We start from the raw sequence: 17,538 nt of genomic DNA on the forward strand, positions 1-17,538 counted from the left end.
GGAGGCCTTAATTCTACCTTGGATTAAATCCAACTTTCTTTGAAGGCTAGCCTCAACTACTGGATTCAAAGTGCTCTGGAGCCTGTTTGCAACTCTTTGTATACCATGCTTCTTCGGCACAATCCGTTTGTTGCCTCTTAACCGTTTTGGAGTGAAGCCTCCTTACACAAGCAGGTCAAGGCTGAACGACTCAATACCGGGCTTGAAGTTTCCCGGCCACGGTGGTTCCCTCTACAGTCAAAAAGATTATGCTCAAATGGCAAGCCTTTTAGTTGCATTTTTTCTTGTTGAAACAGCAGAAGGACCAAATTTGAAAAAGTATGTATCATTAAAAGTAGCTCTTATATGGATATTAATCCACTGAAAACCTATTAGAAGATGGCATTTTTGAAATCGTTATTAATAGACATTGTGAGCATCCTTAGTTACGCCTTCAATTGAAATTTCATAAAAGTCCATTGAACAGACTCCGCTATTACCCTACAAAAGTTGTAATTTGCACCAAATTTGGCTGCAAAATGCTCTAGTTATACCTTACAGAAATTGCCAAGAAATATAATTTGTTTTTCCAATGTCCCAAAAATAAATGGAAACGTTCCATTTCTCAAAAGCATGCAGAACAATCAAAAAATAGTTTTTAATATCACATAAAACTTACTTAAAATAAACAGTTCATAACTATAATATCATAATTGTTAACCATGATTTCATTTAGTTGTGATCGTAAAGTTTAAGACATTTTTATTATCATTTGATGAAAATGCTTTTGGTACGTAGAAAATAATCCTTGCAAAAAATGGCAAATTTGAAAATTAAACTGGCAGACGTATCCTTGTAAAATTTCAACCACATGATTGGCCAGTCTACCTTGCCAAGTTTAAGAACAAATAATTGGACATTTCAAATACTTGAGAGATTTTGGGTGCCAATATTGATTAATTTTAGGCTTTAGGGAAATGTTTATGAAACTGAAAGAATATCGTTTATTTTCATAATATCATAAAAGCACATCATTTGTTCTTTACAATTAACTAAAGTAGGTTTGTGTCATTTTTCGATCTATTTTATTGCAAAATGCAACTGTCAAAGTGTAATAACTAAGCATCGGCTGAATAAATATTGATAAAATTTGATGTCAGTGCATAATTAAGAGTTCTAATAATATTGTATGGCTAGATTTTGCATAAAGATACTTCAAAATGTATTTTAAGCCCATCAATTTACTAATATGAGCTACTTTTAAAGATGCTTATTGCACAAAAATTGTTCCTTGTGTTTAATTAGCAAAGAAATTGGCAACTAGAAGTCTTGGCATTTGAGCAAGCACTTAATCAGGAATTATAACCACCGTGAGGCCGCTTTTCAAAAATGATTACTCACGGGAATGAAGTTCCCTTGTAGCGCACCAAAAAGAAGTACCATGTTCCGTCAACCAGCCAGGGGTGAAAGGTCCTCACTGATTGAAATCCCGTGGTGAATGGAAGCACGGAACTCTTGACCCAAGCCCTAGGTAAAAATACCTTGATAGCTCTCAAAGATGGAGAGCACCTAAAACCTGGGCTTCAATTTTCTTAAACCTATCTTAAGGCCTCCGGTTATAACCCTAATCAGGGCATACAAGCAATAGTTTGAGCTTTCTCCACCAGGGCCTCTAACAATCATCAATTGGCTAAGGCATGAACCACTGGAATATGGACGGGGATGGTAAGGTTGAAAATTAGCAACTCCAATTCGAGTCAATGAATTAAATTCTTCTTCAAATAAGGCTGGCCCCAGATCCCTGCGATGGCGTATTTCAAATGTCAGCTCAATCAAACGGCTGGGTCAAAAGTTATGCCCTCTCAAAGTGCAGTACATAACAGAGCACAGAATGAATGACTTAGCCCCCTTCTGGTAATCAATTACCACAAGAGGGCTAGTTCGTTCATTCATTGAAGAGCTTTGTAGTGACTTTTAAGACGGCATAACTTTTAATCCAATCGCTCGATCAAGCTGAAAATTGAAATGAGTAATTGTTGTTGCCTGGGATCATTCTCATTTGAAGGAGAACATAATGCGTTAACTTAACCGCGAAGAGCTAATTCCCAAACCAAGCGTCCCCGTCCATATTCCAGTTGTTCATGACTAAGGATACAAATCGCTAGGAGCTTGCTCCTAGCTTCAGCTTTGCTCCTCTATGCTACAGGGTGCTGTCCTTGAATATCAAACTCCCACTAATCTTGAGATGGCCATGACCTTGGTCTATTAAAAGCCAACACACAATTTCGTAGTATTCCACAGAACGCGCACTTGCAATATCATACAAGAACGATTGAGTGTCACGACAAAACGAGAGAGGAAAAGACTTTTCATTGCTTTCGATCGTTTCAACGACCAAAAAATCGGCATATTTTTTATTGATCTTCTATAAATGCTGTCTTATATTTGGTTCTATTTCTCTTCCCCACTCTTCCTAAGAACTTTAACCAACTTCATGGCTTGATTTTGGGACAAATCGGCACTTTGAGCCATCTTGCTGATCGCTTAAAGTTTGCTTTGGAGGTGACGTCGAGACTGGATATACCTTCTGGTAGGCCACTTTTCGCCCACCAGTTGATAAGATTACCTTACCATCTGTGCCCGTTAAATCTGTCAGAACACGGGTAGTAGTCATCTGCATCAAAATGGGCGGCACTATATTCTGAATTTTAAAAACGGCAGCTTTGGCATTGCAATTGTGGATCACGGATTGGAATATTCGACTCTTCATTTCATGAAGATGGATATGGCTTTGGGAGTGGCAGATTGAGATGCGTTATTAACTTCTTAGGCAAAAGGATGGCCGGGTTTTAACTTCCTACCAGTGGTTGCAAGCCTATCCGTTGAACAAGCCTTGTAGATCTGACAAATGACGGAAGGGCATGGAGACTCTCCAGAATTTTTCGACTTTGATTGCTCGGTCATAAATTTTAAACGGAAATATAAATTTTCACCGAGCTGGTACCAATATAAACCAACCAACAGGACACCGATTGGGTGTCTGAATTCTCCATTGGTTTGGTGGAAGAGGCCTGGGACAAACTTAAGACTGAACTTGACACGAGATTGAGACGTTTCTTCCCCGTGGAGACGGAGGCGCGAAAAACGACGACCACCTTGGTTCAGCAAAGACGTTTTAAAGCTGACAAGAAAGAACGCGAAATTGTGGAAGAGATTTAAAGTGACTGGAAATGAAAGCGATCGCAGAAGATTTAAGAAACAGAAATGCCTCTTCAAAAAAAGGCACGGGTGTCTAAACTAGCATACGAAAACAGACTCTCACAAAAGGCAAACTTTCGAGGTGTCTTTGGCTACGTTGATAACCTTCGAAAGGCGTCCAAAGACATTGGCCCTCTGTTTGATCAGAACGGTTTCCCCAGGTCAAAGGACGTGCGCCTGGCAGTTGTTCTAAATGAATATTTCTCTTCGGTGTTTCAATGCCCTCTACCCAGAAGCCCAAACATCAGGGGAAATAATGTTGTCTCCTCTTTTGGTCAAGGAATGTCTTCTGTACATTTCTCTCCGAGCAATGTTGAGAGGAGAATCAAGAAATTGAAGGCAACGTCGGCTGGTGGTCCGGACGGAATATCTACCCTCGTCTTGAAAAAGCTAAGTGATGTTGTAAGTGCTCCTTTGGCAATCTTGTTCAAAATGTCCTTTAGAGTGGAAGTTTTCCATCTGACTGGAAACAAGCAAATGTGACCCCTATTCATAAGGGTGGAGATTGAAGAGAATGCGAGAATTACAGACCCATCTCATTAACTATCATTCCATGTAAAATCATGCAGGGTGAAGGACACCCTTGTTGATGCTCTCCAATGCGAGAGCCTTTTGTCTCCAAACCAACACGGTTTTCTACCTGGTCGGTCCACGATATCAAATCTGCTTGCATTTCAAAATTATTTGACTTCATCCCCCGATGAAGCATGCTGTCTGGACGTTATTTACCTGGATTTCTCGAAGGCATTTGACAAAGTTGGTCATTGGATGCATCTGAGCAAGCTTACAACTGTCGGAATCTGTGGGGAAACGCTGAGCTGGATCTCTGATTGGTTAACGAACAGAACATAGCGCGTGGTGCTAAATGGCACGCAATCTAAAAGGGTGTCCGTCCCGTCTGGAGTGCCCTAGGGTAGTGTTTTGGGTCCCCTGTTATTAGTTTTTTTTCATTGAGGACATGCGTGCCGGTTCGGATCCAAGGTGTTGAAGTTTGCGGATGATGTAAAAGTGATTAGCCAAATCAGATCAATTGGAGACGAACGAGCTTTTCAACTTGACTTGGCTTACAAGATTAGAAATGGAGTGATTGAGATCAACAGTTTGGTATCGAATGGGCCTCTCTTGAGAGGCCCGAAGTTAATCAATGACAATCGCACTCACATTGAAACTAGCCAGCACTTGAAATCAGACCGTGGTTAGTCCAGTTCCCGACAACATTTTGTCTCGATTCATGTGGTCAAGCTGTGGAATTTTTTGCCGTTGGACCTTCGGTTATTAGAGTCCTTGAGGACCTTCAGACTCGGGGTCTCCTTGTTCAACCTCTCTCCCCTTGTCAAATGCATTTAATTTGTTGACTGATTTCGGGCGTGTTTCTTGAGTTTCCCTTGACATATTATCCCTCACAAGCTTCTTCCGAACCAATACCCTACACACATCAGATTTCATGATTTGGGTGGTCTTTACAATACAATACCAAAAAAAAAATCGCAATTAACTCTATGTATTTATCTAACTATTTGATGTGTTTCTAAGCTTTGGCATTCCAAGACTGAAGATTCTGAGGGTTTTGAAACCACCGTGACTAGGTAAAAATACCTTGATAGCTCTCAAAGATGAAGAGCACCTAGTACAAGGGCTTAAATTTCCTAGACCTATCTTAAGACATCCGGTTATAACCCTAATCAGGGCACACGAGCAATAGTTCGAGCTTCTTTTATCAAGTCCTCAAACAATCATCAAATGATTAAGGAAACAAATCGCTTGCTACCTCTACTCCCCACGGTCCCAGTTCAATCTCGGTTGTCTGGCATAGATCTGGGCCAATCTTCAAGGCTAACTATCCTGCAAAATGTGGTCAAAATCCTAGTCTAAATGCGCCTATCAAAGTCGACCTCTACTCTAGAGTCTAACTACTGATTTCTGCTACAAGAGTGATGAACTTTAGATACAGTTGAATACAAACCACTTGTTACCTCTACTCCCTACGATGCCATCACGATCTCGGTCGTCTGGGAAATCTAGGCTACTCCTCAAGGCAAACTGTACAAGTCAATCTACTTCATTCATTAAAGAACACACCACCTATCGGCTGTCTTGCTTCGTTAAGAAAAGTGAGGGTTTGTTGGGCCAATTGAAAAGGGGACATACGCATATGAAATCAATGGGTTAATAATTACTGCTCGATGTCTGGCGAGATGGTGTAACGGAGATGCTCGGATGACGTCCACTCGTCGGGATTGCAGGTCCACTAACAGGGTGACGAAGTGCTGTACTCAGACTCGGCACTGTCCCAGGGCCTCTTGCTCTTCTGTACGGTTTCCTGGGTTTCCTACTCCCGTACGATAACGATCTCTGTCCTTCGAAACTATTCCCAATTCTTGGTACTACAACAATGGTAAAGTCCCAGCACTCAACAATGGCAGGTGGTTCCTCCTCGGAGAGGCTTAAAATCTGACTTCTCTCCTCGAGCTCCAAGTTCAGACTTCTGTCCACATTGAAGGACGATGTTTTACTCTGTTCTCCTCAAGAACCAAAATGCGGCTCTTTGTTGGTTTAACTTTCCCGTACAATGTTGACTTCCGCCTCTTCCTCATGGGGGCTAAACGGGTTGTCTCAGGGCTCATGGTGGACGGTGGCGGCTTCTTCTGTAAACTGCCGCACTTGAACGACATCTGACCGCAACAAGAATTTTCATATACCAATGTCCAGGGTCTGCTTCCTTTCGTCAGAAAAGTCACATTGGCCATCATTGGGTTTCTCTGATTGCCGACAACGGATTTCGTCTTGGTGACATCAACTCGTGAGGGTAATATTTCTTACTTCAAATTATCCTCCATTCTCACAATAGTCACAGGAATATTGGTTAGGGCAATCGAGGATTTGCGAGATTACGTCCGATCAATTTCTGAGAATCGATTTCTTCGGAGTGTCAATAAATTTCACAGCTTCCCGAGACCTTGTCTAACCAGCAATGACGGGCTGGAGGAACTACTTATGATGGATTAGGACGTCTCTGCGAGCATTGGGTTGGCGTTTGGGTGACATCTGGCCCCCAAACGGACACACATTGAGCAATCCAATAACTTTGCAGTTTTCACAAGACGTTAACATATACTGTCTCAAGACATTTCAATAAACCCAGTTCCGTGAGCAATCATTCATCCTGTACATTATTTTTCCATATCATATCAGGATGATGTATTCGATTGTCCACGGAACATCAGGCAAAGAGATCTCTGTCAATATTTTTTTTTCTCTCTGTGAGCTTTGTGGGCTGGTGGCCTGGGCGTAAAAAATTAAAGATATTTCTGATATCTCTTTTGACTTCAAGTGAGCTTCAATAAGAGGTTAAAGTACCGAATTGTCGAACCTAAGAGGGCTTATGACATATTTTGAAAAAAAACAGTTAGGTTAAGTTAATAACCGGAGTCCCCAGGGTTAGTGACACGGATCTAAGCCCTTGTATTAGGTGGTCAGCTTCTCAGAGAGCAATATTTGTAAATGAACTAAAGCATCGTCATGAGAGAAATCCCATAGAGGGACTCTATGCTCCAACATGTTGCGATAGACTTGGAAGAGGCGCCGTAAGCGCATATTCTTCTCTGTATATTAAGCCATGTTTCTCACGAATAAAAGGCAGTCCATGACTTACCAACTAGACCAATACTTGTTCCATTTTTCTAGGTAATACTGAGTCTCGTATCTTGATCTCGTTAGACTTGATTCGAGCGTTACATATGTATAAAATCCGCGTGATGCAATCACATAATTTTTTCTTATACAAGTGACAGTTGGTCTGAGGTTTTTGTTGCATGTTAGTTTAGAGTTTCATGAAGTTTGGACTCGGATAGCCTAGGATCGAACCAGAGTTCACAAATTGGAGAGCGGATGCATATTAAGACTTTGGTGGCTGCTGAATCATTGGAAGAGGTGAAACAAAGCAAGCATTTGAGAAGTAGAAAACAATTCCGTTCTAGAATATGTCAAAAAAAAATCATGGGCCAAAAAAAGTGAACAAGGAGCGAACCACGACTCAGAGCTCTGCTTAGTTGAACATCAAAACATTTTTCAAAACAAAAATGTGAGGAATTGAATAGGGCAAACCAATTTTGAATTCGCAGGAGACTTTTTTTCAAGATGTAGGCTGTAAAGGTGACTTTTTTTTTACTTCAGCCGTCATTTCGTTCCGTATTTGGATCAGACTTTCATTACCCGCGTTCCATTACCGATACCGTTAATTTTACACAAACATAATGCGTTACCAGTAGACTCAGACAAAACATGTTGTTTTCACGTCGAGCAGAAATTGTAGAAGTTTGAATGTTCGGATGAGCGAAAGAGCTGAAGCGAGGCATTGGCAAGAAAACCGGTTAGTGTTACTCTCTCAAATTTCTACTCGACATATGAACAACATACATTGTCGGAGTCCAGTTACCATCAACGTTGCTGAAACAGTAACACCCTGCTCAACTCAAGCCCTGCCCATAACGTATTCATAGAGCCCTCGCTTTCCAATGCCTGGTTCAATCCCAAGCTAGGCGAGACCAAGTTTGTTTGCAATGTTTTTAAATTGCAGGTTGAGTTGATGCTTCAGCACTTGAAAGAGCGAACCTGCGGTCAATTCCGAGGGTGAAGTAATCTGACACGCAGCATTTACTTCTGGGAGCTCATTGGCCCCTAGGCATCTTGGCTACCATAACTGGCAAACTAATAACCGAGTACAAACTTACGCCTGAATCTACATGCATACCTTTTTGGTACCATAAGGAAAAGTCCATGATGTCTTGAAAATACGAAGGGATTCTTTTGGAGGCCACTATTAGAGTCTCCTTCCACTTCTCAGCCACCCCAATGGCTGGGAACCACTTTTCAACATTAAATTTGGCCATTTGAAGGGCCCATGAAGATTTTGGCTCCTCACATTGCTCTAGATGTCCACAAAAAGAGGGCTGAAATCAATGAAAGAGTTTCTTCTCGAAAAGGCTTGATCTTTGGCAGAAAGACAAATTTTAACTCCATCAATACAATCAAAGACAAATTTACGAGTACATTCAATAATACTAAATATGGGGCTTTTCAAAGTCCCTGATAGGAAATTAAAATCAGAGTACTAACCTAAGGAACAAGCCACTAATGATTTGTTGTAAAAGTAGGCGTCTTTGTGTTCGTATTAAAGCAGGCCCCCCCAAAAGGCCCTTACCATGGATTTCTCTCACTTTCAGCGATCATTGCACAAGAACATTGGGCAATGCAAAATTAAGTGCCTTGCAGTGGCAAAGTTTTGCTACCCCACTGACTCACTTGCTTCTTTCAATTGTTATTTAGATGCATTTCTTCGGACCACTCCTGACCAGCATTACTTTCAAGGTTAAACTCGTTCCGCAAACTTTACGTCGTTAATGGATCAATTTGCTTCGTGCGTGCGACTAAAGCTTTATGCAGTATCAATATTAGTTCATCGTCTGTTCTTGTAATAACATTTAAAGCATCGCTTAAAATCACTTACGACAAGCAGGTCTATTCTAAGAGCCTATTTAAGAGCGCGATCACCAGTCATTGCAAATACGAACCTTTTGCCATGTGCCAAAATGTGTTTTGATATGTAGAGACACCAAATTCTTTGATAAACGTAACAAAAAAATTTCATATCCTATTTTTGGTCTCACAAGCGTCAAAAACAAAAAAAAACAAAGAAATTTCAGGATAATTATGCCTAAGAAGAATTGAAATTCGTTGATTGCTTTAATATTTTCCATAATAAATTGTGAGGGCTTAGCAGTGCATGTTTATTTGGCCAGGATCAAGAGCGTACCTTTACATCAGGAATAATGCGAAAATAATGAAGGCTTCGAAGGAGCAGAACATAGAGGTGTGAGTGCGATAGTCAATATTGGGCAAGACCACACATCGATAAGACAGGAAACCGCAATAAGGTAAAACTGTTTTGGTGTTTTTGTGTGGATTGAGTTTGGCGAGGACTGAAGTTTTTGTAAACCCTGCATGACTGACTTCCGAAATATTCTTTGCAATTGCTCCTGATTAGTATTATGAGTTTATATAATTAGTTACCATGTAACTCTCTGAGGAAGCATGGCAAAAAAGCCTTTTTCCCTTTCTTCTTGATTAGTTTTAGACTAGAAAAACATGTATGGGCGTTTTCCTGCATAAAGTTTATAAAAGTTTGTTAGGCTTTCTTACGTATATTTTGTGCTATTAGGTATTTTTCAACCCTTTGTTTTTTGACGGCTAGGACCAAGTACATGTTCCTCTAGTTTTTCTGTTGCCCATTCAGCCCCAGTGTCATGAGCATGAGGAAAAAATAAACTCAAAAGCCTTACTATGATAGTGAGATCGTCCACGAACTCGGGATAGACTCGGCAAAAGATGTCCTCGCTCTCCAAGCACGTATTCACATCCATGGCCAAGCGATCCGCTACACATGCGGTAATATCTGATTGCCCCAAACAAAATGTTTGACGGATAATACGTGAAGTACTTTTTGCATTCATAAAGTTCTGGTACCAATCGATGAACTTGCTAACCGGATGTTCCACCAAAGCGAAATATAACGGCCGGACATCGATGCTCGAGAAGTTGGAGAAATCCACAAATCTGACCGAGTCCATCACCGCAACAGGTCTGTTCAGACTCCATACTGTTTTAACGAGTTTTTCCTTTGAAAGGGACAGGGATGAATAGAACAGTTTTGGGTGTTACATGATTCCTTACCTGATCTTTTCTGGACAAGACCTTCCGCTTGTGATTAAGTTCCACAACATTGAATTTGGCCCTACGAGTCCGTCCGAATACCTGGAGCTCTTGGGAAAACTCATCAGATACCCTTGGTACTAAATCATACACAACTAGTACTTGATCAATTTGTGGTTCCTGAGTTGAGTTGACACGTTCGTAAATCAATAAGGAATTGTCCAGGTAATTTAGCACACTTGTTAAGAGAAATGTCACTCCTAGGACCAAGAGGACCCTGAAACGGTAAGACTTGCCGATATATGTCATTGTATTTTATTCCCAGTCTTCACACTGTGAGTTACTTACCAACATCGATAGTCGGTTGAAACCATGGAAGAGTTGATTGGTAACGGCATATTATTTCAATGTTGCACCTGTGAATTCCTCAAAGTCACACTTGTGAGTCAAACAACTGGAGGTTGCTTTGAGATGGCTGTGCCTCAAGCACTTGGAGAATGGCTGAATGTTTTTTAGCTTGGTACCAAATTCGAAACAATAATTGTCCGAGAAGAGCACTCACTACCTTTAAGAGAGACTATTCTTCAGCTTTACGAACAACATAAGTAGAACGCTTGAAACCAATAAGGGTGTAAAGTTGGCCTTCAAGTGTCTACTGCTTGCATTGCCCACTTAATTTGCTCCAAGTGCATTTGTCAAGTTTCGTGCATTGAGTTGCATATGTTAGAGATGGAGTGAGAGATGTTCTTAACTGGATTCGACGCAAATCTGAAGAATTAAGAATAAACTGGACAAAAGTGTCGACTAGAATTCGGAATATTTCTCCTTTACAGGGATGTTCTAAACGTTATTCAGAATGTAATCCTTAGCAGAGTCAAATTAAATAGAAAATCATACATTCACATTCGTTGGCTACCTTTGTAACATTATGATTGACAACTGTTTAGTGGTGGCAAGCCTGGTGTACATATGATAGGCGGATGGTGGCTGTCAACTAGAGGCTTGTTGCATGTTTGTTTTAATAATGGTCCAATTACACGACACAGATTTTCGCAAAATGTGTCGATAAAATTGTAATTCACAACACAATTCGAGCTTCACAGTCTCACAGTTTGGAGTTGGAACCTGCTCCCGCTTTTTGCGATCTGTAAGAGACTTTGTTGCTTCGTCGGAAGAATCGCTCCAAGCAAGATTGAGCGTGACCAAACAGAGAGAATTTCAACGAGTAACATAGCAAGTTGGCTCTTTTCTTTGCGGGTTAAATTTGTCAATCAACAGCTTAAAAACAAAATACAATTGGATTAGAAAACTTTCATGGGGATTTCAGCATCAATATGAAAGACATGAATTCAACAACCCAAATGTGGTCGCCCTGAGAGGCGAGGAGCGAAAACCCACATCTTTGGGCCTGAGATCCATTTTTTGGGCTATTTATGTTTGTCAAATCGAACCGTTCGAAAAAGGGAGGTAATGACTCGCCTGCATTAATCTAACATCACATGAATGGTATTTTTCCGACTCGAATCGATATTGAATTAGGTTCATACCTTCTTAAATGGTAATTAGTATTGGATCATTGTTTCAACCACTCAACTTGTCTTGTAAGTACAATTCAAATCCATAGGGCGAAAACTAATGCAATATATTGTTGTTAATTAAAATCATAGCTGTTAATCAAAGTCATTATTTTATTCTAACACCAAATCATTTTTCATTAGTTCTTGCACTCCTCCGGCTCTTTTCTTTTGACAGTGTTTAGAAACACTAAACGCTTCAAGGCATGTCTGGATTGAAGATCAGAAACAGAATCGGGCCCCAAGACAATCCCCTGAACAATGCCACTTTCCACTGTAGCCCAATTCAATGGTTCTCCGCTGACGACGACGCGTTGACAACCAATCTGAGATTCATGCAGTAAATCTACCTTGGACAGCCCCCTTATAAAGTTCGGAAATCAGCATGGCATGTGGCACCAAGTCAAAAGCCAGCAGGATATAAAAAGAAAATATCGACGCCTAATCTTTGGTCCAAATGTTTGGAAACTTCGCCAAAGAATTGAGTCAGCTTATGTCCCCAGCTTATGGCTTCGTCCCCAACTTATGTTGGGGACGAAGCCATTTTTGGAGCAAGTGATCATAGAGATGACGATTGACAACTTGTCCAAAAAATGGCCGGTAGTTCTTTGCATGAATTTTTGGTCCGGCCTAATCACTCAAGGAGAATTTAACCCAATTTTAAGCACTCCCGGAGTAGATATTTTAAAGGTTCAGAGAACAAAAGCCGCATTGCTCAAAAACTTTGAGGTAAACTCGTCTGGACTCAGGGTCAACTCTGAATTCACATTTTGAATCCTTTTTTTTCCTTTTATGAATTTTTAGCCGATGCTGGGGCACAATTTATCCGTAAATCAAGTTATGTTTTATAGAAAATTTGATCTACTAACGAATTAGTGCCTGCCGCTTTGAGTCACTCCTAAACGTAGGGCTAGTCAAGTATCGTTTGCAGGAAACGGTCAAAGTCCCGCATAAAACTAGGCTCGGGTTCATATTCTACGTAGAATTGTCGGAGAGGTAAGGGCAAAAGGTTGTACAGTGTAGGGGCTCTATTCAAAACGAAAGACGCCTTTAGACTCTTTAAGAGTTTATTGTCCTACAAACGCGCCTTATGTCGAATGGCACAACACAAGCAATACCTCAATACCTCATCTGTCACTCTGGGAGTGTTCAGAACCTGGATTGGGGCCCGGGCTTGAAGTTCACAGGTCGCTTTTCAAAAACTATTACTCACGGGAATGAAGTTCCGAGGTCGAGGCACCAAAAAGAAGTACTATATTCCGTCCACCAGCCAGGGGTGAAAGGTCCTGACTTATTGAATTCCCGAGGTGAACGGAAGCATGGAACTCGTGACCCAAGCACTAGGTAAAATAACCTTGATAGCTCTGAAAGATGGAGAACACCTAGTACATGGGCGTCAATTTCTTAGACCTATCTTAAGGCCTAAGGTTATAACTCTAATCAGGGCATACGAGCAATAGTTCGAGCTTCCTCTATCAGGGCCTCAAACAATCATCAATCAATTGACTAAGGATACAAATCGCCAGCTACCTCTACTCCCCACGGTCCCAGATCAATCTCGGTTGTCTGGCATACACCTGGGCCAATCTTCAAGACTAACTATCGTGCAAAATCCTAGTCTAGTGGGCATCTATTAAACGATGCTGATCTTTACTCACTCTACCAATCACCTGGAGTTTTTCACTCACATTTGTCCTAGCGAAAGGAAAATCTCGTTTTTTCAGATCAGGAATATTCTTGATTTGTTAATCGAAACTTACATTTCTGCAATGAATTTCTTAAAAAAAATGTTTATTTGCGAGAATATATCTCGAAGGACATTACATGGATGTTAAGCAATTTTCATCATCAATTATCCATTAAGATCTTGGTTCCAAAGGGTAGGCAAATTCCAACTTTTGGCGCCAAAATTATAGTCGAGAAAAGCAAGTGGTTCGGTTCATATTGTAAAAGAATTAGGTTACTGATTATTTTTGACTTGAAGCTAATTCACTGAGTCTCTCTTTGTTCTAAGAATGCGGGTACAAACTTAAAATAGCATTCATATTTCAAATCAAAGTGTACGTATTGCAAAAGCATGGCAAAAAAATGGAAGTTCGGTGGCAGCGGTTATCTTGCCAAGTGGAGGAAGGAGTGGTTTATGTCAAAACATGATGATTAGATATATCTATTCAACTTCAATTATCATCGTGCCACCATTAAAGAAAGTGCAATGATTTAACGAAGTATACAAAAGTGCAACGGTTTGATGCTGAAAGTCCATAAATGTCTAAAAAGTTGTAACAACATTATTGTAAATTACATGATTCTCAATATAGGTGCAATTCCTTTGCAATAGTTGATAAACTCAACGCTGTCGTCGAAGTTGAAGTGTGAAACATAAAGGGTTTAATTATTCAGGAAACAGTAAAGGTTTTGGAGCGGAGGGCTTGAACAACACTCTTCGAATTAAGAGATCATTAAGGATTGAATAATGAGGCAAAAAAATCATGAAAGATTTAAAAAGGTCGCTCTGATTTTGGCTACTACTTAACCACGTCCCTAACGATCCCTTAACTATATGAGCGTGTGGGCGCATGGGGACATGTTATCTACAAATGCATCAATGGGAAACCAATCGCAGGTAAAACTCTAACTTGGTCAGAAAGTTCTGTCGAGAAAATAATCGAAAAATCAAGACAAAATATTTCTGTTTCTTAGTATGGTCAAAGAACATATTTGAGTTTGAAGGCGGGTATAAGAAAGGCCAACGTAGGTGGTATCCACGTTTTGGTTATTGGTTCGTTGGTAATGATTGAGCATAAACATGCTATAGACAAATCAAAACTAAATACAAACACTTTTCAACCCAATACGAAGTCTTTAACTTTCATTGGTACTCTTTGACATTCATAGAGACCTTGGGTTGAAGGCATGTTGCAGGATCAAGGAGCTGCTCATGTGAACTCTGTAGAAAACTCGACCATTGAATGTAACCATCCACGGATCACCACCTACACCCCACCTGAACTTGCAGCTTCTTTCTTGATGGAACCCTCCCTGTTTTTGATGGGATGGTGGCTTTTTCAAGTAAAGAGCAAACTGGATCGGGTCGGTATTGCATGCATTGCATCCTTATGGCGACCTTATTGCTACGGCCAGGGCTTGGTGCCTAGTCAAAGACTTGGGGTTTGCCGTTGGGCATTTAACGGCAAGTGGGTACACCCTCACGGCAATTTGTCTCAGAATCTCATGTGATTTCACACGGTTAATGCCTGGGTTAAGGTAGGTACACATTAAGAATTTCAGCCCCATGGAATCAATGTGACCTAATTTAGGGCCATGCCCATTTTGGGCCAAACCACTTGGCCATCGGTGTTTGAACAGCCGTAACTCCGGATGTAGCTATCCACTTGAGATGAATTTTGAATCAAATGCTCCTGGGACAATGGCCTTTTGATATAGTTGTTTTAAAAAATACATCAATCGAAATTCGGCTTGTGATGGCTTTATCTGTCCTTTGACCTTGAGAATAAAAACAGGTTGTAACCTTTGGCGAATGTAAACTTGTTTTACTCATCACTAGAGTCAGACCAAAAATGTTTTCACATAAAAAAATATTTTTCACATAATTTGAGATTTTGGGTCCCAAAAAATATTCTTGCCCATATTCATTTTTTTTACTCGTAATCTGAGCTACTTTTCAACGTGTGTATTTCACGAAAGTTGTTCCTTTTGTCTCTTTGACAAAGAAAAACATATCTACAGTAGATGTCTTGGCGTTTGAAAAAACAATTAACCAGAAAATATAACCACTGTGTGCCCTAAGCATCAGACTCTCGAAAATAATCAATTGTCTGTACCATAACATTGGAATCGCTTCAAAAGTGCCCTAATGTCAAGCATTGCAACAAAAAAGAATTAATTTTTTGTCAAATTAATGTCAAATAAATAAATAAGTTCGATAGATCACCCAGTGTAAGTAATTGTATTCCTGGAATTTGGCAACATAAAAAGACAATAAACATGACTAAAAATGACCTTTTGGCCATGGCAGCAGCGTTTTCGCAATTCATCGCCTTTTTTCGTTCATTCCCAACATTTTTGTTCATTTTTTTCGACTTTTCCGCACTTGCTATTTTTTGGAATTCTTTTTCGCATATTTTCCAATTCTTTCTCATTTTTTCCTAACTAACAAAAGAGTTCGGTCAAAATGGTAACTGCTTTTTTTTAAGGTTTATTAATCAGGAGTCAGCATGGGCATAGCAAGAATCTGCTTCTTTGGGATAGCAGGTTCAATTAACGGTGCTTGAAGATATTTTAATGTAATATTCCTTTTCGTCTATGTGTTGCTTGATATCGAAGGCAAAAATAGCCCCCCCCCCGTCCCTCAAACATGCCGTTGCCCATGTTTTGGCAAGTTTTTATGCAAGTTTGTGCGAAATTTGTTTGATTTTTGATGCAAATTTGCTGTCAATGAAAACCATATTTATCTACAAATTTTGGCCGGTCCTAGTTTTTATGCTAGAAAGAATAAACGGGACAGAAAAAAACAGACATATTTTTGGGTAACATAAAATCAATATATTTGGGTTGTTTTAAGCGACATAAAAATAACATATTTGGGCCAAAAATCTAACATATTTATTTGGAGCCTACTCATCACCATGAATAAAAAAGAACTGAGTAGGAGGGTCAAGAAAGGTTGCAAAACTAGACGTCTTTTATTTCCATATTTTAGGGAACTCCCGTAGGTATTTTGATAAGAACTGATGTATCCATTTATTAAATCAGCTTTCGAGAATATGATACAGCCGCACAAGCCAACAGATGAATCTTTTCATTTTTTTCCATTTTCCATTTTTCATTTTCATTCATTTAGTTAAAGGGTTACGGTCTTCCACTGTCTGCTCAATTGTATTTTTCTTTGAAGGAGACAGCCCCCTCTGTTTCTTCTAGTTGCGGACAAACTGTGTCTTCATCATATGAGTTTTCATTGGCCTTTTTCTCTTGTATAACAACCTGTATAGCTTGTGTTGGTTGGCACATATTTATGAAAAATATTTGGTTTTCGGCAAATGATTCCGCAAAGCAAGTTTTTTTATTTTATCAAATAATAAATCGATGAGCCATGACCAAAAGTACATGAAAAAAATCCTTTGGCACTGTTAATCCCGAAATATTGCTCAAAAATACTTGACAAACATGGTCATAGTCATGATTTTGTACGGAAAGGCAAGGAAGGAAACGACACCTTTTTGTGATCACCAAACCTTTCCCGCCAAGTAAGCCTAAACTTTTGCCGCTGAAATGTTTGAATGTCAGTTATTGGCATAATTATTGAACAAAATACGTGACTAATATCATTTTCGTACCATTGATGGTATGTGCTTAAAACCAGGCATTCAGATAAATTAAAATGACTTTAAACATGCCTTAAAGTACAACAACTGAAAAGTGTCAATTAGGTTTTCTTGATAAAACAAGAATTTGCTCAAAACACAATCAATAAATTCTCTTTTGCCAAAAATATTATTTTTAAAAATCTTTCAGAACAAACATCTTGACCAAATTTCAAGTAATTTGACGCATTTGTTATGAATCTATGATTCTCACTCTAGGAATGGCCCTCAATCCAAAAGTAGACATACTGTAGCTCTGAGCTACATATTGTTCTTTAAACTTATTTGGATGCTTCATAATCATGAAATAATAATTTTAAGAGATAAGGCACCTGTTTTATTTGACTATTTTGGTATTTCGGATCCTTTTGCAAGAAAAACAATTTATTGGAGTCCAAAGTGCAAATTGAGATCTAGTCTAGTGTACTTTAATATTTCTCTGTGCCCCTTGAATAATGCCTGCCTTTTATGCAAACTTCCTAATAAGTAGAAATTTAAACTCTTCAAAAAGATAACTCATTCATTTCTCACCAATGCCGCCTGATGTTTTTTGTCAAATGTGTGGGTTTAGACAAAATTATCAATTGTCCATCCAAGATATTCTAATTTGTTAACATTTATGTACATGCACTTTATTG

At 39.6% G+C, this 17,538-nt stretch overlaps 1 protein-coding gene across 1 annotated transcript in view; it reads right to left on the minus strand.

Moving 5' to 3' along the window:
- LOC131892046 (uronyl 2-sulfotransferase-like) overlaps positions 1–10,567 on the minus strand; it is a 34,251-nt gene extending 23,684 nt beyond the window's left edge. Inside the window, exons 1-4 of the mRNA XM_059241774.1 lie at positions 10,294–10,567; positions 9,967–10,222; positions 9,576–9,911; positions 7,988–8,186 (exon numbers count right to left, since the gene is read on the minus strand). Coding sequence (XP_059097757.1) covers positions 7,988–8,186; positions 9,576–9,911; positions 9,967–10,222; positions 10,294–10,343 — 841 coding nt within the window. The 5' untranslated portion in view covers positions 10,344–10,567. The remainder of the gene's footprint in view (positions 1–7,987; positions 8,187–9,575; positions 9,912–9,966; positions 10,223–10,293) is intronic.
- Positions 10,568–17,538: the final 6,971 nt, after the last annotated feature.

This window comes from Tigriopus californicus, chromosome 12 (assembly GCF_007210705.1).
Source record: "Tigriopus californicus strain San Diego chromosome 12, Tcal_SD_v2.1, whole genome shotgun sequence".
In the NCBI taxonomy this organism is placed as follows: domain Eukaryota; kingdom Metazoa; phylum Arthropoda; class Copepoda; order Harpacticoida; family Harpacticidae; genus Tigriopus; species Tigriopus californicus.